Here is a 25,776-nt window from a genome sequence, read left to right on the forward strand (position 1 = left end):
TGACCTGATACTTACCCTTATAGCCCAGAGTGATCTTGAAGTTGTAGCAATCCTCCTGCCTCAGCCTCTCAAGTGCTAGAATTACAGGTGTGAGCCACCACACCTGGCCAGTATTCCCACTTAACAGAAACAGGCCCAGAGAGGTTCCATAGTGTGTCCAAAATCACAGACTAGAATCTGGTGCAGAAAGGAGCCCTGGCCACACGTCTCAGTGGCCTCATTATTGGTCACTCTGTGACATGGAACAGTAAGCTTTGGCATTTGAATGATTTGAATCTGAACACAAATTAGTAATAAGTACCCGAAAACACTCCCTTAGTATTCTGGGAGACTCAAACTAAAACCACGATTTGACTGGACATTCTGTGGCATGAAAGGCGGGCAATACTGGTACAGGATGGCTGTGACTCCAGGAAACAGAACCCATGGGTGGGTCCCTCTTGGGACCTGAGTCCTCCCCGAGGATTTGCATGCCATTAACTGTTGATGGAGAGGAACAGACATCTTCAATGGCGAAGGACAGGTAAGGGGTCCATACTCCAGTAAACAGCGCTAGAGAAACTCTGAGTCACACAGCAGAAAGAGGCGCGAAAGTGGAAGTGAAGCCAGTTCAGAAGAGGAAGGGGGCTGGGAAGGGATCAGCAGGAGTTGGGGGAGGGCAAGAGGAAACACGGGGGGGGGGCAGAATATGTTCCAAGTACATTTTATATGTGTATGGAAATGCCAATACGTTATTGTGTATAATTAATATAGGCTAATGAGAAAATAATAGGCAGGAATGTAGTGGCGCACACCTTTAACCAAGGACTCGAGAAGCAGGAGCAGGTGGATCTATATGAGTTCAAGGCCAGCCTGGTCTAAATCGTGAGTTCCAGGACAGCCAGAGCTACATGGTGAAACCCTGCATCCAAACAAAACACACAACAAAAGCTTCATAAAGCAACAGGTGTGAGTGTGGACTGCTGCAGTCACTTCAGGACCAAATTGGCAGCTCTTCATCAAGCTAGGTGTTAAGTGTGGCTCCAGATGACCTGGCGGCATTGCTTATGGGTGTACAGACCAGAGAGACTCTTATGGTGTTTCTAGAAGGTTCTAGAGCTCTGCAAGCTGACAAGTGAATTCAGTCTCATGATTAGTGACCACTCCGCCTGGCTTCAGCAGCAATGGAGCTCTGGCTCCCGGGGTTCTTAGAACCATATGGGTGTTCGTATCTATCAACCAATGTCCCAAGAGCCTGATCATAGGTACCTATGTCTGGGAAGAGTCCCCATGGGGTTTCAGGCGGCTTGAGCTGCATAAGAGACCTCCAACATTGGGGTGGAAGCCTGTCCCAGCTCCGGCCCCAGCACACACAAGATGCTTAGAAGAAGTAGGGTACTGGTGCAGTTACATGGCAAAGGGGGGATGGGAAGGAGCCTGTGCTTACTCAGGGTTCTAGTTTTGAATATTAACGACTCTGCCACTTACTCTTTTACCTTGACTCAATCCCTTCTAGCCTCCTTTTTCCCACCTGTAAAATGGGCAGAAAAGTCTTTAATCTATAGGGTGCCTGTGAGGTAGGAATGTAAGTTTTAAAAACTGACCCAATTTAAAAAACAAAAATATTTATTAAGTAAACATACCGTGGTATGTGGATATTACAAAACAATGACAAGGAGGATATGCAAATGAACAAGTTCAGAATGTACTGTATTAGCACAGAAACATAGAGAAGGTTATTTGATTGAAAGTGCTAGACCCCCATCCGAATGAGTTTAAGCAAGAAGGAATCCTGCCAAGAAAACATCTCAGGACTCAAGTGAAAGCATGCAGGAATGCCCTCTGACCCCAGGAGGCTGTGTATTCTTGTCTCTCCAGGCTTCGGTGCAGTGATTCTCAACCTGTGGGTCGAGAGCACTTTGGCAAACCTCTCTCTCCATAAATATCTACATTACATTATGATTCATAACAGTAGCAAAATTAGTTATGAAGTAACAATGAAAATAATTTTATGGTTGGGGGTCAACACAAGAGGAATTGTATGAAGCCGGTCACGGCATTAGGGAGATTGAGAACCACTGGAAATGGTTCCTCTCTGGCCTCTGCTTTGCCTAGCACATCTGCCTTCTTTGAAAAGCCATTTGTCTGCCCAGGTGGCCACCTCACCCTCTCACTTTACACACAGACATGGTCACAGCTCCGGAGTTTAACTGACTTCAGTACATGGCTTGTAAATCCCCAAACAGCATCCCGAATCCACATGTCCAACTCTCACCCCTTCGATTCCGATCAGAGGATCGCGGGGAGCATCAGGGATGAGCAATCAAGAGTCAGCTGAGCATGCTCTGCTCGTTGGTAACAGACCCGCGAGGTAGGCAGCACCTCCCAGCTAATAACACTAAGAGGCAGAAAGTCAAATTCCCACTTCCTAGACAGCACTAAGCACAGATGAGCCTTGAGCCTGAGTTTGTAAGATGCCGAAGTTCAAGTGTGTTGCTTTAGCTACTAGTCACCTTCAGCTAGGGACAGCCCATGGCCATCGCCCCAAACCCAAGCAGGTTACCAGCCTATTGGAACAAGCCCATGCTTGTCTGGCAGACAGGAATCAGCTGATCCAAAGTCAAGGGAACACTAGCTGGAAGGGGACACTGGCCGGAAGGGGACGCTGGCCGGAAGGGGACACTGGCCGGAAGGGGACGCTGGCTGGAAAGGGACGCTGGCTGAAGGGGACACTGGCCGGAAGGGGACGCTGGCCGGAAGGGGACGCTGGCCGGAAGGGGACGCTGGCTGGAAGGGGACGCTGGCTGGAAGGAAGAACATAAAAAAAAACATTTTTTATGGTTTATTTAATGTGCATTGGTATGAAGGTGTCAGATCCCCTGCAACTGGATCTTCAGACAGTTGTGAGCTGCCATGTGGGTGCTGGGAATTGAACCCAGGTCCTTTGGAAGAGCAGTCAGTGCTCTTAACTACTGAGCCATCTCTCCAGCCCCCAAGAACATGTTTTTTAAGGAACACAAGGCTCAAGGAACCAGTAAAATTTCTCAGAGTTCTGAGTCTGCGGTTCCTGCACCTGTTCAGAGAGCAGGAGAGGACCTTGCGTGAATGTAATAGTTCATGTGTATTGAATCTAAAATACCCTGCACCTCCACGGGGCCGTGTTTGTTTTGCTCTGTTGCATTATTTTGTATGTATATTTATGTGTATATGGGGGAGGTGGGGCATTGCGTGACACAACACGCATGAAGAGGTCAAAGGACAACCTGCAGAAGTCTGTTCCCGTTCCACCATGTGGGTTCTGGGATCGAACTCTGATTGTCCGTGTTAGCAGCAAGTGCCTTTACCTGATCTCACTGGCCCAGAGCCGCGGTCTCTGTGTTCAGTCTCCCATTATTGGTGTTATTGTGGGAGCCTGTGGAACCCGTAGGAGGTAGGACCTGGCTGTAGAAATGGGCAGCTGGCAGGGGGCTTCTGAAGATTGTACCCAGCCCCAGTTTAAAGTGCTGTTTTGTCTCCTCGCTCACTGCCACATGAACAACCTCTGCCTCCTGTTCCTGCCACCAGTAGTCTGCTGCCCCGGCAGGCCTTGGTTGCCGTGATGGAGTGAAGTCTTCTGAAACTGTGAGCCAAATAAATCTCTCCTTGCGTCAGTTGTTTCTGACAGAAGGGCTGGGCACAGCGAGTGAAGTGTGACTAACACACTTGTCAAAAAGTCACCATCAGGTGTTCAGGGGTCACCAAAAGAAGCTGCCACCTGAGCCGGGCGGTGGTGGCGCACGCCTTTAATCCCAGCACTCAGGAGGCAGAGGCAGGTGGATCTCTGTGAGTTCGAGGCCAGCCTGGTCTACAGAGCTAGTTCCAGGACAGGAACCAAAAACTACGGAGAAACCCTGTCTTGAAAATCCAAAAAAAAAAAAAAAAAAAAAAAAGAAGCTGCCACTTGCCCGCAGTTTGAAACTGCAGGGTCCTGAGGGAGCCATCTCTCTCCTAGACTCTCAGGCCTGGCTGGAAACTCAGCTGCCTCTGGAAATACGCTCCCATCCTAGCTTCTGGTCAGCTTTTGTATTATTTCCTCTGGTTACATTTGAGATAAGTTTCTGGGTCATCAGAGGCTTCCATCAAACCACTTCCTCTAGAAGTGTCGCAGAGACCTTGTACCTGTGGGTGGAGAAAGCAGGGCGCCATCCTAAACCCACTGTTCCCACAAAGATCTTCCACAGGATCAGTGAAGCACTGTTCGCCCATAACTCCTCCCCTGCCGGCAGCAGGAGGCGGTGCCCAATACTACGGCTGCGGCCCCAGTCGGAAGAACTGGGTAACTCAGAGTCTAAGCCCAAGGTTTGGCCCTAGCCGGAATGTCAGGTTCAGAAGCTCTGGATGAAGCCATCAGCAACAGTCGCTAGTATTAATGCATAGATGAGTAAAAAAGGAACATCAAGTTCGATATTTTCCAACATGCTGGCAGTGCCGTCAACCAGCGTCTCGGTGAGAAAGGAACCTCTGCACTCGGAGGGTCCGCCATGGTCCCAGGAGGGGTTGTCCACAAGCTGAAACCTCTCACCTCCCTGCTCAGGCTGTGAGGTCCACGGAAGAGGAGACTCTGGGTCTGTCTTTAATAAGACAGAGATTAATTTTTTAGCAACATGACAGGAGTCTGGTCGACCGGAACCATCACTTCGGTACCCGTGTCAGTAGTGGCCCGGGAGCACTTCCGGCTACTGCGCATGTTGTAAAACTTTTCGCTGAGGTGCTTTCGGAACTTCTTGGTAAGAAAGCAGTAGATTACAGGGTCTAAGACACAGTTGGTGCTGAGGAGGCAGAGGGTGATCTGATGGGCATCATTAATAGCCTGGTGGAAGTTGGTCTGGTAGCCCAGCTCTGCGAGGGTCCAGGGCAGCTGGACCATGTGATGGGGCACAAAGCAGATGATGAACACCGCCAAGACAGTGCAGACCATCCACAGCGCCCGGCGCTTCACTTCAGGTTTGCGTTGCTGCCGTACCTGCCGCGTGAGCAGCGTGTGGATGATGACCAGGTTGCAGTAGAGGATAAGAAGGAAGACGAGGAAGAAACAGAATGCGATGAAGACGTGAACCACAAGGATTGGCACACTGCGCGGCTCATAGTGCTCAAAGCAGCGGGTGATGTTGCCTGAGCCATCTTTTGTGCGAACCACGTTGGTGGAGTCCGTGGCCAAGAAGTATAATGCAGTAGCCACGATGGATATCCAAATGACCACGCACAAAGAGATGCCACGCTTGCGGGTGGTGGCCTGAGCAGTCTTGATGGGATAGGCCACTGCCTGGTAGCGGTTATAAGTGATGACACCCAGGAAGGCCACACTACAGTAGGTATTGATGAAGAAGAGGCAGCCAGCCAGGTTGCACAGGAATTTGGGTAGAATCCAGTTGCCTTCATTGTAATAGTAGACAATCCACAGCGGGAGGGTGATCAAGAAAAGCAGGTCGGCAACGGTGAGGTTCACCATGAAGATCTTTATCTCGTTCAGTTTCTTGGAAGGGTACAAGCGGGCAAAGACCCATAGCACATAGCTATTGGCAATCACCCCCAACACAAAGATGACACTGTAAACAACCGGAAAGAGGGTGTATCGAAATTCAGAATCCACACGGGAGGATTCATTTTGCTCCATTGCTCTGGGCTGGAAGGGTCACCTGATCATGGGGTGCTGTATATGCCTAGAAGAGCATGCAAAGATTCTGGTTAATAAACAGCCAATGAGGGAATCCTCTACCTCAAATTGCAAGGCTTTTGAATGTTGGGGACCTCTCTAGAATTCATGTTGAAATGTAATCCCAAGGATTAAGAGAGAGTTGATGAAGGCAGAGCCTACATAAATACAGTTAGCTGCCTATGAGATGATTCAGTGGCTAGAGGCGCCTGACGCCAAGTCTGATAGCCTGATTGGATCCCCAGGACCTATGTGGAAGAAGCCAAGAACCGCTTGTACTAGTCTCCTGACTTCTGTGTGCCTCTGTGTGTGCTGGACATCTGGTGTACATATGTGCTGTAACTCCAGTTCCAGGGAATCTGATGCCCTTTCTGGACCTGCACCAGGCACCAGGCACACACACGGTGCACAGACATGCAGACAGACACTCACATGCATAAAATAAATAAAATAAAAAGGGTATTAAAAAGTTCATATTGCAAAACGTTTTAGGATAGGCCTTGGGGTACACACCTGTAGTGGAATTCACTTGACAGGCAGAGGCGGGAAGATCACCATGGTTTTGAAGGCAACCTGGTCTAGGAAAGGAGTTTTAGGACAACTTAAACTACATAATGAGAACCTGCCTCAATTTTTCTTATCCATTCAACAGATAAACAGCTATAGCACATTGGTCTGTTGCTTGGCATGCATGTGACCAAGGGTTGGACCTCCAGCCTACCCTCCTACTCCACCCAAAACCCAACACACCAAAACTATAAACATCCTTCAATATGAGTGGCCAGTGCCTGTTCAAGAGTCACTGTCACGAAAGACAAGGAAAGCCTGAGGAACTGACAGAGATTATCGGAGATTGAACGTCGATATGGTCAGACACCGTGACTCACATACGTAATCTCAGCACGTGGGAGGCTGAGGCAAGAGGGTTAAGTAAATATCAGGCCAGCCTGGGCTACATAGTGAGTTGAAGAGTAGTCTGAGCTATAGCATGAAACTCTGTCTCAAAACATAAATAGATCACACAAGCACACACACCACACACACACCACAAACACACACACACACACAGAGCAACAGAGAGAGAGAGAGACAGAGAAAGAGAGACAGAGAGACTAAATGCAATTTAGAATCCTGGATTTTATCTTGGAACAGAGTAAACATTTAACTAGAGAAAAAATATCTGATAAATTCCAAATAACATCCATGATTTAATTATTAATGTTGCCTCAACATGAACTTCCTGGGGCTGGGAGTGAAGCTCGCTGAGGGAGCACTTCCTGGGGCTGGGAGTGAAGCTCGCTGAGGGAGCACTCACTCTGATACATGTTATTTTGGGTTCCACCTCCAGAACTGAAAAAAAAAATATCAGTTCTCTGTTTTGAGAACTGTATTCGAGGTCTGTAATATTAGGGAAGGCTGGGGGAGGGAAAGCTGGCTCCTATTCGCACTATCTTACAACAACTCCATCTTTAAAAAGTCCTGACATTAGCTGGGTGGCTACAGGTGGCGGCACAGGTGTGCAGTTCCAGCATCTGGGAGGCAGAGGCAGGAGGTTCAAGGTCATCCTCAGCTTCACAGTGAGTTTGAGATCAGCCTGGGCTGCCTCAGATCCTGTCTCAAACACGGCTCCCACCAAAAAGTATCCTGGAGTTATTTCAAAACAAAAGTCTAGATACATTAAAGATTAAAGCTAAAGCTAAGCATGGTGGCACACACTTTTAATCCTAGCACTAGGGAGGCAGATCTCCGTGAACTGAATAAGGCCAGCCAGAGCTACACTGTGAGAGTCTGCTATGTCTCCCCCTTTATCCTATAAAGGCTGCAGAGTGGGCGTCACTTAGCCAAGGTCACACCTCTGTTCCAAAGTGGAGTCAGGGGTCCTGCTCTTGACTTGTTCCCAACACCCTTGTGGGAGACCCACAAGTGCCTGTAACTCAGTCCAGGGGTATTTACACTCACATGCCTATAATGCGCACACACACACACACACACACACACACACAATATTTATAGAAAAAACAGTGTGGTCTGGATCTCAAACCCATTTGTTCCCCATCTATCCGTCCATCCATACTGAAGAGCACAGCAAAGCCTTGCTTCAGGGAGCACATCCTGAGGAGGACAGCTGAAGGAATTCAGGGAGCCACCACACAAAGAGCAAATGGAGGGCTGACAGGAAGAGCAAAAAGAGGCCGGGGAAACAGGGAGCACTTCTGTGAAAACCTACATGAGGATGGTGCAAACACTGCAAGAGAGATGTGCTTTGTGCCTGGTGCCGGGACTGAGGGAAGCCACCACATGTCCCCTGCCCTGCCCTCCAGCCCTCCAGCCCTCCAGCTGCCACTCCGCTTGCACCCTGGGCCACCTTCCCAACAGTCTCCAGCTGGAGTGGCTTCTCTGGAAGGACTTCAGACCTATCCAGGCCTCCCAGTTCCAAAATCCCCAGTGAACCCGCTGCCTAGAAGGCTCTTGCTCTCTCTCCTTCCCTCCCTCTCCTCCTCTCTTTCTACCTTCCTTCCTTCCTACCCTCCTTCTGAATGCTTATAGAAACCAAGGCCTAGGCAAGGGCTCCACCTCGAAGCTACAGATTCTGGTTAGTTCCCCAACTTGAAGAGCCTAGAGTCCTCTGACCGGAGAACTTCAATTGAGAAATACCTGGATCAGATTGACCTGGGGGTATGTCTATGGGACATTGTCTCCATTGTTAATTGATGTAGAAAGACTCATCTCTCCTGCTCCTTACCGTCCCCTAGGCAGAAGATGCCGGCAAGCAGCTTCCTCTGTGGTACCTGCTGTACTTCTTTGACCTTGAAGTGAGTTCCTCAGTTGGAGGTGAAGCTGTGGAATAGCAAGCTGCTCTCTGCCTTCAGCTTCTCACCTTGACTTTCTTCAATGGCAGACTAGGGTAGACCAAGCAAATCCTTTCGTCTTCTACATTGTTTTTGGTCAGATTTTTTTTTGGGGGGGAAGGGGGGATTTGGGTTTTTTTGTTTTGTTTTTGTTTTTTCCAGATAGGGTTTCTCTGTGTAGCCCTGGCTGTCTTGGAACGCACTCTGTAGACCAGGCTGATCTTGAACTCAGAGATCCACGGGCCTCTACTCCTGGAGACCTGGGATTAAGGGTGTGTGCCACCACAGCCCATCTTGATGAGAATGTTTATCAAAGCGTCAGAGAGGAAACCAAAACAACCCCCATTCCTCCATTCCTTTCACTTGGCCGATTTCTACTCACGATTCAGACCTCGTATGGAGGCTGAACCACCTGTGAGAACCAGAAACTGCTCAACATTTATTCCCAGAACCAAAACCTAATGCACAGGAACGAGAAACCTTGTTAATGACACCCATCCCTTCAGGAGCCTTCCGCAGGGAAAACACTTGAAAGAGACTAAGTACAAGTACATTTAAAAAAAAAAAAAGGAACAATCGGCTGCCATGAAACTTTACTGAAAATGTTTTTTATGTCTCTGATCTATTTAGCAGAACAGTCATTTATATGTCAAATCCATAGGTCTCAGATTTCCTGATGAATCACAATAATTTTAAGTATCTTAATATTTAATAATTTCAATTTTTAAAAAAATAAATAATTTTAAATAATGATAATTTTAATTTAATATTTTGAAATAATTTTTTTAATTTTAAATAAAAAATAAAAATTCATTCTGAGTCAGATTATAAATTATATTGCCAGTTATTCTAAATAAATAATTTTAAATAATAATCATTTTAATTTAATAACTTAAAATAATTTTTAAAATCCACTCTGAGTCATACTATGAATTATATTGCTAATATAAGAATATTTTTGTTGAAGATTTTGTTTTGATTCTTGGTTTTTTTTGTTTTGATTTTTTAAGACAGGGTTTTCTTGTGTAGCCTTAGCTATCCCAGAACTGTAGACCAGGCTGGCCTTGAACTCACAGAGGTTTGCCTGCCTCTGTCTGCTGAGTGCTGGGATTAAAGGCGTGCGCCACCATGTCCAGCTTCTACATTTTTTTTTTTAAAGAATATCCTCACTCTATTGTCCAGACTGGCACTGAACAGGGTCAAATGTCCTCTTGCCTCAGTCTCTGGAATAGATGGGACTACAGACACAAGCCATCCTCTCTGGCAGGGGATATATTGCTGCTTCCCCAGGAAATTGCCCCTTCCACTCTCCAGGGGTGCTTTCCGTTCCTAAAGCAGTCACAGCACAGCAGCTCACTAAGGGCAGACTGTGGAACTGGGAGGCTATGATGGGACCACGTAGAAAGGATTTTTATAGCAATACTAAAATGTTGCTTTTCTTTTTGTTGCTCTTGCTGCTATTGTTTTGAGAGACGTCTCACGCCATGGCTCTCATTGGCTCAAATTCCTTAAATAGCCCAGGCTGGCTGGGTGATGACAGTGCATGCCTTTAGTCCCAGCACTTGGGGGGCAGAGGTAGACAGATCTTTGTGAGTTCAAGGCCAGCCTGGTCTACAGAGTAAGTTCCAGGACAGCCAGAGCTAAACAGAGAAACCCTGTGGAATATTTCTTTACACTGTGTGAATATATGTTGCTGTGATTGGTTTAATAAAGAAGCTGACTGGCCAATAGTTAAACAGAATAAAGCTAGGAGGAGAGTCAAACAGAGAATGCTGGGAAAAAGAAGGGCAGAGTCTGAGGAACAGCAAAAGCAGACACAGAGAGAAGCAAGATGGACATGCTGTACTGAAAAAGTACCAAGTCAGGTGACAAGGTGTAGGTAAAAATATGTGTTAATTGAAAATGTAAGAGTTAGCTAGTAACAAGTCTGAGCTATTGGCTGAGCATTTATAATTAATATTAAGCCTCTGTGTGGTTACTTGTGAGCGACTTTTGGTACAGAAACTTCTGTCTTAGCCGGGCGATGGTGGCGCATGCCTTTAATCCCAGCACTCGGGAAGCAGAGGCAGGCAGATCTATGTGAGTTCGAGACCAGCCTGGTCTACAGAGCTAGTTCCAGTACAGGCTCCAAAGCCACAGAGAAACCCTGTCTCGAAAAAAACAAAAGAAAGAAAGAAAGAAAGAAACTTCTGTCTTCAAAACCCTGACTCGAAAAATAAAAACAGAACAAAACAAAAAAATAGATGAGGATAGCATTGAAATCATGACATTCTTCCTGCCTCAGCCTCTCAGGGGCTGAGACTACATGTGTGAGTTATCATACCCAGCGACCAATTTCCTTTTTCCCTATGTCCCATCTGCTTTGACAGTGCAACAGCAATGGTGAGCAACTGTCAGGCTCCTAAGCACAGATCCAGTGACACCAGATTACAAAGGGAAACAGTGACTTCTTCACAACCAAGGACTTGAAGGGTAAAAACAGATAAATATTCAGCTGGTTTTGGTGGTGTACACCTTTAATCCCAGCACTCGGGAGGCAGAGGTCAGAGGATCTCTGTGAGTTCAAAGCCAGCCTGATCTACAGAGCAAGTTTTAGGACACTCAGGATTACACAGAGAAACCCTATCTGGGGGAGGGGGGAAGCTGAGGCAAGAGGATCAAGAGTTCAAGACCAATCTCAGTTACATAGAGAGTTTGAAACCAATCTAGGCTACACTCAAACATAAAAACAAAACCACAATAATAAAAAATGCATGCATATATAAACACTTAAAATTTTTAAATGTTTTGATAAATCAAGAAAGTTATCTACTTAAACATTTTTACGTTTATTTGTTTATTTAGAATATGTGTCCCTGTGTACACAACTACCATGGTGTACGCTAGTGCCATGGTGTACGTGTGGAGGTCAGAAAACAGCTTTTGTAAGTTGGTTCTTTCCTTGCACCACATGGGCCCCAAGAATCATCTGGTCATCTCTTACACCTACCAAGCCATCTGGTCAACCTGGGAGTTATCATTTTTACTAAACTTAGACATTAAGCACACATCTTTTTAGTACTCTGTGTGAGATGGATAACATCTACAAGAGGCTTCCGCAGCAGACAGAACTACAATGTGACCTTCCAGAGGAAAGCATCTATGCTATAATTTGATCTATGACCTGACCTTGCTCTGAATCACCCTGGCAGAGGAAAGAAAGACTGGGCTACATGTGACGCTTTATCAAAGAACCAAAACAGACAGACAAACAGACGCATACTTTCAGGGAGCCTAATTGGGAAGAAGAGCAGATCATGGGAGGGAGACAAGAGAATGGGGTGAATGTGGTCAAAATGCATTATAAACATGCGTGAAAAGCTGTAATAAAACCCATTCTTCAGTGTAATTTGTGCATACTAATAAAAAAGTTTCTCTGTGTAACTTGGCTATCCTAGAACTCACTCTGTAGACCAGGCTGGCCTCGAACTCACAGAGATCCGCCTGCCTCTGCCTCCCGAGTGCTGGGATTAAAGGCATGTGCCACCACCGCCTGGCCATAAAAATATTTTTAAAGTCAAAGAAAAACGTCTTCAATTATCTGAACAAGCCCTCTGTCTGAGCTCGAGCCCTCTGGGCTCAGGGGTAGAGCAGGTACCCTGTGTGTTCAAGGCCCAAGCTCCCTCCCCAGCACAAGACAGGGAAAAACCTTCCTCTCACCAGTACTTGGCTATGCAACAACTGTTTCCTGCAAACAAAGCAGCTTATCACCACGTAGTGAATGTAGAAGCTGCTGTGAGGTCCCCCTTATTTAATCTGACATTAAAGAGCTTTGTAAACAATGTCCAACAGATGCCACTCTTTTCCCTAAACTGTTTATTTTATAAAATCCAGCTGTGTTCTGTAAAAAATGCATTATTTATGTTAAGCTAGGTTAGTTTGGATTTGGTTTGGTTTTTTGTGTTGTTTTAGAAAATTCTAGCTGTAATGTTTCCCCCCACACACATTCCCCGCACTGGAGCTCAGACCTGGGGTCTTATCCACGCTAGACAAGATCTCTGCGGATAAGCTACATCCCAGCCCGCATGGTGAACAGCAGTGGGTATAACCCACGAAGCTCAAAGGTCTTGAAACCGCCAATCAGTAAAGACACACGAGAGGCCAGAAAATATGCATAGCCCTGGCCCGTAGTCTCAGCTCCTCTCCTTGGGACTCAAGATGTCCCCTCTTCTGAGCCTTTCCTCTGTCCTGCTGGAACCCCCCAAAAGTGTGACTCCTGAGGTAGGAAGCATTTCTGGTCTGGCTCTATCTGAGAAGGGCAAGGAGCAGGGGCAGTACAACAGCTGAGCTGTTGGGAGACAGATCTGGGAAAATCGTGTCCCTACCCACTACCCACACAGGAAGTCCCTTCCTTCTTGTAGGTCTGAGCACCCAGTTAATAAGACAATAATGACTGTCTCCAGAAAACTCTCCCATCAGAGGGTTAGCTCAGGACATTGCGGGCCCTGCTCTGTCATGCCTGCCTGGGCTGAGAAAGCCTAGGGCTAGGTGAGTGAGGTGCACACAGGATGTGCCCAAAGAAGCCCCGAAATTTTATGTATCAACCTGAATAATACTTCAGTGCGACTGTTTTTCAGCAGTAGGGGTGAAATCCAGGAACTCACAAGTGCTAACCAGGCGCTCTACCTCTGAGCTGAACCCCAAGTTCTTTCTTAGCTCTTTTGGTCTCACTAAATTGTCCAGGCAAGCATTGAACTTAGGACTCTGATGAGCTGGGACCAAGCCTACAACACCAAGCCCAGCTCACCACATGCTTTAGATAGTGATCTCTTTTTCTGTTTTGCTTGGTTTCGAGACAGGGTTTCCTGTGTAGCTCTGGCTGTCCTGGAACTCACTCTGTAGACCAGGCTGGCCTTCAACTCAGAGATCTTCCTGCCTCTGCATCCTGAGTGCTGGGATTAAAGATGTGAGCCACCACGCCTGGCTTAGATACTGGTTTCTATGCCATTTCTTCACCGTGAAGGAAGCTTCCTGAGAGCAGAGACTAAACCGTTTTCATTTCTTCGCTCCCAGTGTCCGCGGCCAGGAAATGAATAAATGAAGCGCTAAGCCACCGGCCACAATTTCAAGATAAATGTCAAAGAAAAGTTTTTCTGGGGAGGGAAATGGGGGATAAAATGAAGTGGGGAGAATGGGGTTTCTCCTGCCATAAAGATATCATTTATCATTTATTTGGTTTATCATTTCTTTACTTGTAGGTGGCTTTAGGCAAGTCATGTGGCTCTCGGAGCCTCTGTCTCTCCAGGTGAAAAAAAAACCTGACAGTGGGAACATGGGCTAGCACTCAGTTGTGGAGCGCTGCAGGCTTGATACAGGAAACCCTAGTTCTGATATCCAGCACCACATCAATGTAGGCATGGTGATACACACCTGTAAGCCTAGCACTTGAGAGGCGCAGGCGGGAGAGTCAGAAGCTCAGGGTCATCCTTAGCTAGGTAGAAAGCTAGAGGCCACGGAGTCTAGCCTGGGCTAAGGAGTCTGTCTTTAAAAAAAGAAAATCTCACTGGGAATGGTGGCACACGCCTTTAATTCCAGCACTAGGGAGGCAGAGGCAGATGGGTCTTTCTGAGGTTGAAGCTAACCTGGTCTACAAAGAGTTCTAGGACAGCCAGAGCTATGTAGAGATATCCTGATTCAAAAAAAAATAATAACAATAAAATAAAATAAATCTGACACTTCTAACAAGGCCCAAAGATGAGAGTGCACAGTGCCTAAAAGCAGACCTGAGGCCAGCTGCTCAGCTGTTCTTCCTCTCCCAGGTGGCTCATCAATTTGGAGCCAGAGGAACAAACTGTGGGTACCCACAGACCCAGAGCTCCACATACCAGCTCTTCCCAGCTCCAGATAGTCTCTAGTTCATGCCAACACAGCTTTCAACAGCTCTGGAAAACACCTGAGTCCTTGGTCTGTGGACGGGGCTCCCGTCAGTGCCCAGGCTGCTGCCCCTTGCAATGTGGTAAATAAATCTTTCTGTTAATTTAATTTGAAAAAGCAAACTGAGAAAGCACAGACAGAAGGAGGGGAGGCTTGAACCAAGAACCGCTCAATTTAACCTTGAGCACAGTTCCCTGAAGGGTCAAAGCTGAACAACTGCCCAGGCCCCAGCCTCAGGTGGGAGCAGGTAAGTCACACATATTCTTGGAAGCAGCGGGATCATGCCATCTAGATCTCTACCCCATACCCACCAGCAATGCTAGCAGCCCTGAGGAAAGGATTCCCTGCCAGGACAGTGAGAGGGGAGGCACCATCAGGGGCTGGGCAGAAGGAAGAATGCCCTGGTTAGTGCCCGGAATAGACACTGGGCTGGAAAGCTGGGTTCATCATCAGGCCAGCCCTGTTTTGTGAAGTCAGTTGAGAGAAAGGGTAGAAATGTCTAAATATTTATACTGTAAATCAGACACGTATAACTTCACTCACAAATCTTTTTTTTTTTTTTTTTTTGGTTTTTCGAGACAGGGTTTCTCTATGGTTTTGGAGCCTGTCCTGGAACTAGCTCTTGTAGACCAGGCTGGTCTCAAACTCACAGAGATTCACCTGCCTCTGCCTCCCAAGTGCTGGGATTAAAGGCGTGTGCCACCACCGCCCGGCTTCACTCACAAATCTTGCATCTCTTTGCAAACCATCAGGCCTGAAGGTGTATTCACCAACAGGGTGTGGACTAGAAGTTGCATAGAGAGGAGAAGCCATGCCTTCCATGAGGGCACCACCACTTGGAGTCAACTACCCCTTGCTTGGTTGCAAGTGTTGGAGCAGAGCCTGCCCACCTCAACCCAGGACCCTGGACACCCTTCACTAGAGAAATCTCAGGCATTGGTTCTTAGCTGGGATCATATATCCTATGCAAACCAGCTTAGTAAAATGTATTTGTACTCATCTTTTTCTAGATGAGACACCTACGGTTCCAGGAAAGAGTGTGGGATTAGGAAAGAAAACAGATCTGTCCATTTTCACAAAGTTGGAAAACGGCAGACTGGGACTCTCCAAAGCCATGCTGTGGCCCAGCTGGGAGCCAGTTGCCCCTTGACTAACATCTCAGGGTTTGAAGATCTGTCTGAAGACCTGGGAAGAGTTCAAATGTCTGTCAGGAGTCCAGCATGGTGGCTCAAACCTTTGGTACCTGTAATGGTCTGTGATGTCCCTTTAAGAGACAAGTCATGCCCACTCCCTCCCCCCTTCTGCCTAAGCAACCTGATCTCTCTCTCTCTCTCTCTCTCTCTCTCTCTCTCTCTCTCTCTCTCTCTCTCTCTCTTTTCTTCTTCTCCTTCTTCTTCTTCTTCTTCTTCTTCTTCTTCTTCTTCTTCTTCTTCTTCTTCTTCTCTTTCCCCTCAATAACCCATTAAATAAATATCCAATCTCACTCTGCATGGGTGCCCATCCATCTGTCTCTCCTCATGGGACTGGCTGCCCCATTGAGGTCTCTCACCCACCATGTGGCCATGCAGCTCCCTGCCTGGGTCTCTCTGTCCCTCATGGCCTACTGCAGCCCCTTGGGGAACTGCGCAGTCCCTGCCTGGGACTGGCTGCTCTCAGGATCTGCAGCCCGCTGCCTGCTGCCACTTGGGGGACCTGCAGCATGGTCTAGGGACCGGCTGCCCGCTGCAGCCACTTGGGGACCCACAGCATTTTACGTTTACCATAACAGTGCCAGCACTAGGGAGGTGGATGCAGGAGGATCTCCTTTGAGGTCTACATAGGGAGTTCCAGGCCTGCCAGTGCTACACAATGAAATTCTGTCTCAACAAAATAAAGCTACCAAATGCTGGCAGGAAAAAATTCCTTCGTCCAGGACCCTGCAGCTTTCTTTCCACCCTGAAATCAGGAAGAAAATGAGCAAAAAGGAGGGTGGATCTGCTCTGCATCCAGCTAACTCCAGCCCTAATGGCCTGAGCTGGGTTAAATACTCATTCAACCAGGAAACCCTCTCCTGTCTCTGAGAGTCTATGTCCTTATTAGCAGTGTGAATATTGTATTTGTTTTGTTTTGTTTACATGGGGTCTCATTATGTAGCCTTGGCTGGCCTGGAATTTACTATGCAGACTAGGCTGGCTTTAAATGCAACAAGGATCCTCCCAAACGCTGGTATTTGAGGTGTGCACCACCATATCCAACTTGCAATATGAATGTGTTTATTTATTTGTATACAGTATTCTCTCTGCATGCATGCCTGAACAACAGAAGAAGGCATCAGTACTCACTATATAGACGGCCATGAGAGTCACCATGTGCTTTCTGGGAATTGAACTCAGGACCTCTGGAAAACCAGCGAGTGCTCTTAACCTCTGAGCCATCTCTCCAGCCCTCAATATGAATGTTTTTGTTTTGTTTTGTTTTGTTTTTGTTTTTTTTCAAGACAGGGTCTCTCTGTAGCTTTGGTGCCTGTCCCGGAACTAGCTCTTGTAGACCAGGCTGGCCTCGAACTCACAGAGATCTGCCTGCCTCTGCCTCCCGAGTGCTGGGATTGAAGGCGTGCGCCACCACTGCCCGGCTCAATATAAATGTTTTTTTTTTTAAATATTTATTTATTTATTATGTATACAATATTCTTTCTGCATGTATGCCTGAAGGCCAGAAGAGGGCACCAGACCTCATTACAGATGGTTGTGAGCCACCATGTGGTTGCTGGAAATTGAACTCAGGACCTTTGGAAGAGCAGGCAATGCTCTTAACCTCTGAGCCATCTCTCCAGCCCCAATATGAATGTTTTTAAGTGGACTTAAAGTCAGGCGTGGTGGCGTGCCCCTGATTTCCAATACTCGGAGGGTAGAGGCAGGAAGAAGGCCAGACTTGACTACCCGGTCGATTCAAGGGCTGCCTGAGCTACAGAAGCTACAGTATGAGGCCTTTTAAAAAGGGGCTGGGGGTAAAAGAATGAGCCATGATGGTTCCAGTAATTTCAGCGTCTGGGACACTGGAGCAGAAGGCGCCTTGTGTTCTGGAACACCTTGGTCCACACTATATAGAGCTATATAGTAAAGATCTCAAAACAAAACAAAACAAAAGCAGAGACCAGACCCCAAATTTGGTTCCTACACTGCGAAACACCAGAGGGAGGGGGGAGTAAAGGACCAAAATAGTTGTTTCTCTACAGAAGACACAACTAGTCAGGCAGTGATGGCGCACGCTTTAACCCCAGCACTCAGGAGGCGGCAGTTCCTTCCACAGAACCCACATGGTGAACGAGACAGCTGGCTTGTCTTCTGACCTCTGCACATGGCGTGGCTCATAGATGCTCACACACATACACGTATATAGACAAGGAAATGCAACTGTAAAGTAAATCTTCTAGTCTTAGAAGAAGCCATATGTCCACACACAGCACATGTACAACACACACACGGGAAAACAGGAGGAAAGTGTTGCACCTGTAGTAGGCGCTCAATAAACAAATGAGTTACCTCCTGTTCTGACTCCCCCACTGCCTCCTGTTGGTGTCCTGGCTGGGCCAGCCATGGCGGCCAGACCCTTTCAGTATTCCCCTCACAGTGTTCTCATTGCCATTTCTCCAAGATGTGAGAACTGAGGCCAAATGAAGGGATCAAATATCCTGATCATGAAGATTTCACACCAGAGTCCCTGCAGTCACGGCACTGTGCTGACCAAATTATTCATTGCAAAATGGAGATCTTTGGTAAGGACAGAGTCCCAGGGCTGGCGCCAGAATGAGCCAATTTTCCCAGTTGCTGGGGATCCTACCTTGATCCAGGTGTGACTCTGTGTGTGTGTGTCTCAGGTGTGTGTGTGTGTGTGTGTGTGTGAGAGAGAGAGAGAGAGAGAGAGAGAGAGAGAGAGAGAGAGAGAGAGAGAGAGAGGTCAGCTGTTCTGGGTGTTGTTCCTCAGGTTCAGTCTTTTGAGACAGGGTTTCTCACTGGTTAAATTTCCTCTCTTCATATGCCAAGTGATGAGAATTTAAAAAGTCTATGGCTGGATGTAGTGGTACATGCCTATAACCCCAGCACTTGGGGGATAGAGGCAAGAGGATCAATAATTCAAGTCCCAGCCTGATCTACATAGCAAGCTGGAGGCCAGGCTGGATTGCACAGGACCCTGTCTCAAAAATAAATAAATGAATAGACAAATAAATAAATATAAATAAATAAAATCAAAATCTTCCTATGGGGTGTTGTTACCAAATCGGCAGACTCTTTCCCCACACAATGCCACTAACGAATTACTAGATTGTTCTAGCAGCAGAAAGGAATTTGTATGCAATGGTCAGCGGAGACGGGTACTCACACTCTAAAGGGACTGTCTCTCCTAGCAGGCTTGGAGCCTGAGTGCTTACTAAGGTCAAACAATTGGGGGGGGGGTGAGGGGAAGCATCTGCAGCCATCCAAACCTTCCAGGAAGATTTCCAGGAACCTTTCTTCTCTTCTCTATTCTGGGCATGGCCCAGCTTTGTCATGGCAACGGGTAGGGATTTATTTATCATCACAAAGATCTCAAGGTTGTCTAGAGTGCCAACATGGCGCCCAGACCAGTTGTCTGGGGCCCTTTGCTTCAGTGTGTGGAGACCTGTGGTCATCTGATGGTCAACAGCTGGGCGCATGTGGACATCGGGCTTTCGCCTTTTTGCAAGCAAGCAGCGTCAGATTGGCAGAACAAGGAGCTGTCGGTATTTTCACGGTTCTGACTGGTGACTTTGTTTTAACGGCCAAGGGAGCTGCTCCCTTCCCACTGTCCTCACCGGGCTCTCCCTAGTAACATGCAGCAAACCCACAAGGCACCATAGTGGCCAAGAAGCCTCCAGGGTAGTCAGAGGGAAAGCACAGTCGCTGGAGCCAAGGGAACAAGGGTCTCAGCGGTGCCACCCACTACCACCTTGAAGACTCTCTCTCCCAGGCAGAACCTCAGGATTTTTATCTGTACATTGGGGGGTCAGGGGCTGGAGAGATGGCTCAGTGGCTAAGAGAATGGGCTGCTCTTCCAGAGGTCCTGAGTTCAATTCCCAGCACCCACATGGTGGCTCACAGCCATCTCATCACTGTCATGAGATCCAATGCCCTCTTTCTGGTGTGCAGATGTACTGTACATGTAGACAAGAACATACATACATAAAATAAGTAAATAAATCTTTTTTTTTTTTTTTTGAGTTTTTCGAGACAGGGTTTCTCTGTGGTTTTGGAGCCTGTCCTGGAACTAGCTCTTGTAGACCAAGCTGGTCTCGAACTCACAGAGATCCGCCTGCCTCTGCCTCCTGAGTGCTGGGATTAAAGGCGTGCGCCACCACCGCCCGGCTCAAGTAAATAAATCTTTAAAAAAATAAAATAAAATAAATAAACTGGGGTGTCCTGCCAGCCTCCAAGAAGTACTTTGAAAAGGAAGGGAGGACACAGGAGGCGCAAGGCAAAGTTTGGAAAACAGGGAACGCACTTGGGCTGTGTGAACTAGAAAGGGCTTTGCACAAATTACTGACAAATTTCCTGGATCAGGCGACTGACGTCTTCTCCAAAGCTGGAGGAAGACCCAACTCCTGTAGAGCTGAACACCAAACCACAAATATAGACTCTAACCCAGTGATCTCAACTTTCCCAATGCTATGACCCTTTGATACAGTTCCAAAGGTTGTGGTGACCCCAACCATAAAATTATTCTCGTTGCTACTTCACAACTGTAATCTTATTACTGTTATGAATTGTAATGTAAATATTAGTGGTTTCCAACGGTCTTAGGTGACCCCTATAAAAGGGTCATTTGACGGCCCCCCCAAAAGGGAGTTCTTAGAGGCTTCTTCCACCCTCATGATTCAGAGAAGTGGCTGCTCAGAGCAGCTGTGCTGGGAGCCTAGCATCTGCTCTTAGGAGCTGGTTCCATTTCCAGTGTAGACTCCTGTCCACAGCGCCCATCCAGCTGGGCTCCCAGACCCTAACGGAGTTACCGCCCCATCCTGGGCCCGAGCCTCCATCCACTGAGTGGCCCTGAATGGAAAAGGATGGGGCAACGACCTTCAACAAGAGCTCTGCAGGCCAGGAGAGGGGAGGTCTTTAATTTCCATAAAAAGATAAAAGGGGGGCTGGAGAGATGGCTCAGAGGTTAAGAGCACTGCTCTTCCAGGCTGGTCTTCCTCTTGCTGTGTAGCTAAGGCTAGCCTTGAATTCCTGACCCCACTGCCTCCGCCTCTGGAATGCTCGCCACACCCAGCTCAGTGCTTTTCTTGAGCACCTGTGTTACACTAAGGGTGAGAAGACACGATGAGCAGTGAGACCTTTGGTATCAGCACAGCGGTGACACCATGTTCATACTGCCAGCAAAGCACGTCTCGTTCACCTCGCCACAAGCCTGCAAAGTCAGGATTTTTAACCACAAAGGAGAGGAGTGAGGCCCTTCAAGTGCCCAAGGCCCCAGTTTATAAGCAAAACTGAAGCCACAGAAGGCCCAAGCTAGTCACCTCCTTTTTCTGGGTACCCAGAGGAAGGGATTCCCTCTTCTCTGGAAGTCAACCCCTCCCCACTCCCAACATACTCTTTCTTGGACCTTGGCCATCTGGAGCACAGCTGCGGGTCCCTTATCCCTCATTAGTGAACAAGGCCCTGACTAGCAGCTCTGGTTAGTCACCCTCACCCCACCCCAACACTTCCTGCCAGTGATGGACAGCCAGTACCACACTGGGCTCTGTCTTCAACACCTGAGAATTAACATCACAACTGTTTGTGGGCCTAGTCCTTTGTATCAGTGACCCAGTTATCTTCCCTGTCCTTCTGGGATGTGCAGCAGTGAGTGAGGTCCCAAGCACTCAGACCCTTTTGGTGACCCTCCCCACCCTGCCCGAGAAGGAGAAAGCAGGCAGGAGAGCCCACACAAAGAGGGCTAAAAACTTGGCCAAGGTCACACAGCTGTTAAAACAAAGGGCAGTCTGCTGCTGGTGGTGCCGTAGCTTCATCTCAGAAAAGACCATTTCCCTGGAAGGATCAGTCCCAAGAAACTCTGCCTAAATCGGGCCTGATGAAAGGGCAGAGAAGCCAACCCCTCAGAAGGCTGCAAGAGGGTTGAAAACCAAAGCCTAGGGCTGGAAAGACGGCTCAGGTGTTAAGAGCACTGGTTGCCCTTGGAGAAAGCCCAGGTTCTGTTCCTGGCACCCACTTGGTGGCTCCCAACCAACTCTAACATCAGTTCTAGGGAGCTGACCCCCTTTTCAGAGCTCCCTCAGCACCAGGCACACACATGGTGAGCACACACACGGGCAGGCAGAACACTCGTGCACATAAAGTAAAGAATAAATCTTTAAACAGTAAAAAGATAATCCAAGACTTCCCTGTACTGCGCAGTGAGATCAAGGCCAGCCTCGGCGGTTGGCGGTTGGCGAGACAGGGTTGGTGAGATAGCTCAGCGTAAAGGCACCTGCTGCTAAGTCTGAGAAGGAAAGTCAGTCCCAGACATAGATGGGCGAAGGAGAGAACCGACTCCCACAAGCTGTCCTCTGAAACATGACACACGTGACTGTGACACACACAAACACATACAATAAGCAAATAAAATGTAATAAAAATCAAAGAGAGCTAAAGGCAGAACTCAGGCACACATACGGTCCTGGGTCTGGCCTGTTGTACATCAAGAAAAAAAAAAAACCTCTTTTAAACATCTTGGCCTGAGAAAGATGCCAGAATAGTTCTTTAAAAATCCAGCCACCGATCCGCTTCTGTGTGGCCAGGGGCTATGACTTTGCCCTCCTGAGGACATCTGTGTAGGATTCTCCCTTGCCCAGCCAGGACTGGAACCTTCCTTACCTGTAACATTCAATGTAGGCTCTGCGTGTCCCTCGGGGTCTAAGCCCCAGCACTGTGTGGCAGCCTGGCAATTGCAGAAGTGAGGAAACACAGCATATCACTGCCAAGTCACCCCTGGGAGGAAACACAGCGACCCGGGGCCTCTCCAGCGGATGCCACAGGAACCTCCAAGCTGAGCCAGCCAGACCTGAGTACTGCAAGGGTTTTCTGCAGAGCAAGCAAGGGGCCGAGCGGGTGTAAGCAGTAGCCACTGGGCCAGGGTGTGTGGGGAGGGGAGAGAGGGGGGAGGAGAGAGAGAGAGAGAGAGAGAGAGAGAGAGAGAGAGAGAGAGAGAGAGAGAGAGAGAGAGAGAGAGAGAGAGAGAGAACCAAAACCAAATAATCAGTACAAGGAGGAGGGTGAGAGAGAGTCAGAAGGGAAAGGAGAGGAGAGGGCAGGGGGATGAGAGAGAGGGAGGAAGAAAGAATGATGCAAACAGGAACGCACGAGAGGAATGAGAGGGAGCAGAGACTGAGACGGAGGGTGTGAGGAGAGAGAAGGGACGAGCTACAGAGAGCGGATGAACATCTGAGTGTGTGCGCCTCTCCGTAGGGCAGAGAGAAAGGGAGAGGCCACTAAATAGGAAAAGGATGGGAAGGGAGCGCTGGAAGCACAGTTGTGCTCATTAAGACTGGGCAGGGCATCCCTGGTGACCAAGAAGCATCGGGCCCAAGAAGTCTGTCGGAACACAAAGCCACGGGGCTGGAGGAAAGAGGAAACTTCTCAAGTCCCTGAGCCGGAGGTTGGCTGCAAGGGAGTTCCTGGGAGTAAGAGGGTGAAGAGTGGGCAGCTGGGGTTGAGCCCTAGTGAGTGTGTGAGAAGGTGAGTCGGGGGAGGAAAGCGCACAAAGGAGCGAGAAGCCAGAGCCCCGTGCTTTCCTTCTGTTTAACACCCCTTGCCTCAGCCAGCTAACCAGCCTACAGAGAGCAGTCAGCACCAGGTCCCGATAGACTCTATAAGGACGGGCGCCCCTCAGGTACAGTGGACCCAACACCCTCCGACACACTGTGGGAAACTGAAGCCCAGAAAGGACTGGAGTCTGTTTTACAGTGACACATGGCCAAACAGAGCCAAGAGGGCAGGGCCTCTCCACACACACTGCCCCACCGCAGTTCCTGAGTGGCTGGGCTAGCCCCTTGCTGCTGTTGTCAAATGTTGGTGACGTTCCTTATCGATGCTAACATAGCTCCTTCCAGGTCAAAGCGCGTGCTTCAGCCCCAGAACTAAAGCAACAGGGTCTGTGGCCTGCATTTATAGTCCCAGCCCTTAATGGAGGTGGGTCTTGTATTTATCTGTTGCTTTCATTGGTTAATTAATAAAGAAAACTGCTTGGCCCTGATAGGACAGAAAATTAGGTAGGCGGAGTAAGCAGAACAGAATGCTGGGAGGAAGAAGCCGAGTCAGTGAGTCGCCATGATTCTCTCACTCCAGACAGAAGCAGGTTAAGATCTTTCCTGGTAAGCCAGCTCGTGGTGCTACACAAAATTTTAGAAATGGGTTAGATCAATATGTAAGAGCTAGCCAATAAGAGGCTAAATCTAATGGGCCAAGGAGTGTTTAAAAGAATACAGTTTCCTTGTAATTATTTCGGGTAAAGCTAGCCGGGTGGCCGGATGCAGCACCGCCTCCGCTCTTACTTCAACAGGTCCTGAAAGGTGGAGACAGGAGGACGGTGTTCAAAGCCATTCTTAGCTATGTACTGAGTTCAAAACTATTTGCTGGGCTGTATGCCTTTAAAGCCAGCACTCGGGAGGCAGAAGCAGGCAGATCTCTGTGAGTTCGAGGTCAGCCTGGTCTACAAAGAGAGTTCTAGAACAGCCAGGGCTACACAGAGAAACCGTGTCTTATAAAATAAAATAAGTTGAAGAGTGATGGAGACACTTCTTTGGCTTCTGTATGCACATGCATGGGTTTGCACATGAGTACACACACATGAGTGTGTGTGTGTGTGTGCATATCCCAAGAGAATTTTCCAAGGAACTTCACAAGCTGACTACTTAAATTCCAAATGAAAAAGCAAAGATCCAAGAATAGCCAACAGCTTCCTGAAGAATGACCCTTCACAAACCAGGAGGCAAGCTATGTTTCTTCCTGACATACCAAATTTCTCTCTCTCTCTCTCTTTCTCCTCTCTCTCTCTCTCTTTTTAAGACAGGGTTTCTCTGTAGCTTTGCAGCCTGTCCTGGAACTCACTCTATAAACCAGGTTGGTCTCAAACTCACAGAAATCTGCCTGTCTCCGCCTCCCAAGTGCTGGGATTAAGGTATGCACCACCAATGCCCAGTTGACGTATCAAATCTTAATACAAATTTACAGCATTCAGACATGTGTTTCATTTGGCAAATGATCAACAGAGATATTTCACAGTTGATAACAATTTGTGTGTTGTATATAGTAAATGGTTATGGGATCTATCTTGGGTGACAAGGGTGTGTTGTGTGTATGTGGGTATGTATGGGGGATGTTGTATTTTGAGACATGGTTTCTTTGTATAGCCTTGGCTATCCTGGAATTAGTTCTGTAGACCAGACTGGCCTCAAACTCAGATATCAGCCCATCTCTGCCTCCCAAATTCTGGGATTAAAAGATGCACTATCACTGCCTATCTATATTTTTGAGATTTTAAAAATTTATTTATTTATTTATTTTTGGTTTTTCGAGACAGGGTTTCTCTGTGGTTTTGGAGCCTGTCCTGGAACTAGCTCTTGTAGACCAGGCTGGTCTCGAACTCACAGAGATCCGCCTGCCTCTGCCTCCCAAGTGCTGGGATTAAAGGCGTGCGCCACCACCGCCCAGCCCAAATTTATTTATTTTAAATCATATGTTTTGTGTATATATGGTCTGTGTGTGTGTGTGGAGGGGGTTCCGATCCCCTGGAACTGGAATTACAAGTGGTTGTGAGCCACCTGATATGGGTGCTGGGAATTGAACTCAGGTTTTTCTGCAAAAACAGCATATGCTCTTTGTTTGTTTTGTTTTTGAGACAGGGTTTCTCCGTGTAGCCCTAGCTGTCCTGGAACTAGATCTTGTAGACCACATTGGCCTTGAACTCAGAGATCCACCTGCCTCTGCCAACAGAATGCTGGGATTAAAGGTGTGCGCCACCATTACCCAGCCTTTTTTTTTTTTTTTTTTGTGGCAGTACATGCTCTTAGGGCTGAGCCATCGTGCATGCCTTTAATCCCAGCACTTGGGAGGCAGAGGCAGGCAGATCTCTGTGAGTTCAAGACCAGCCTGGTCTACAAGAGCTAGTTCTAAGACCGGCTCCAAAAGCTACAGAGAAACCCTGTCTCAAAAAACAAAAACAGAGAGAGAGAGAGAGAGAGAGAGAGAGAGAGAGAGACTGAAGAGAAGGTTCTGTGGTCAAAAAACATAAAAATAAATAAATAAATAAATAAATAAATAAATAAATAAATAAATAAATGGATCTAGCTGGTCAGTGGTGGTACACACCTTT

General features: G+C 47.7%; 1 protein-coding gene across 2 annotated transcripts; it reads right to left on the reverse strand.

The window, feature by feature from the left end:
* Nucleotides 1–3,945: 3,945 nt before the first annotated feature.
* Nucleotides 3,946–22,446, reverse strand: Ptafr (platelet activating factor receptor). Of its 2 annotated transcripts, none has more exons than XM_057784902.1 (2): nt 22,281–22,446; nt 3,946–5,678 (listed from the first exon to the last, which is right to left on the reverse strand). In XM_057784902.1, the coding sequence occupies exon 2, from the start codon at nt 5,630–5,632 to the stop codon at nt 4,607–4,609; it is 1,026 nt and encodes a 341-aa protein (XP_057640885.1). In that variant the 5' UTR covers nt 5,633–5,678; nt 22,281–22,446; the 3' UTR covers nt 3,946–4,606. The 2 variants fall into 2 exon arrangements, with proteins under 2 accessions (XP_057640885.1, XP_057640886.1); XM_057784903.1 differs by lacking the exon at nt 22,281–22,446 and adding an exon at nt 14,385–14,433.
* Nucleotides 22,447–25,776: the final 3,330 nt, after the last annotated feature.

Source organism: Chionomys nivalis, chromosome 11 (genome assembly GCF_950005125.1).
Source record: "Chionomys nivalis chromosome 11, mChiNiv1.1, whole genome shotgun sequence".
In the NCBI taxonomy this organism is placed as follows: Eukaryota; Metazoa; Chordata; class Mammalia; order Rodentia; family Cricetidae; genus Chionomys; species Chionomys nivalis.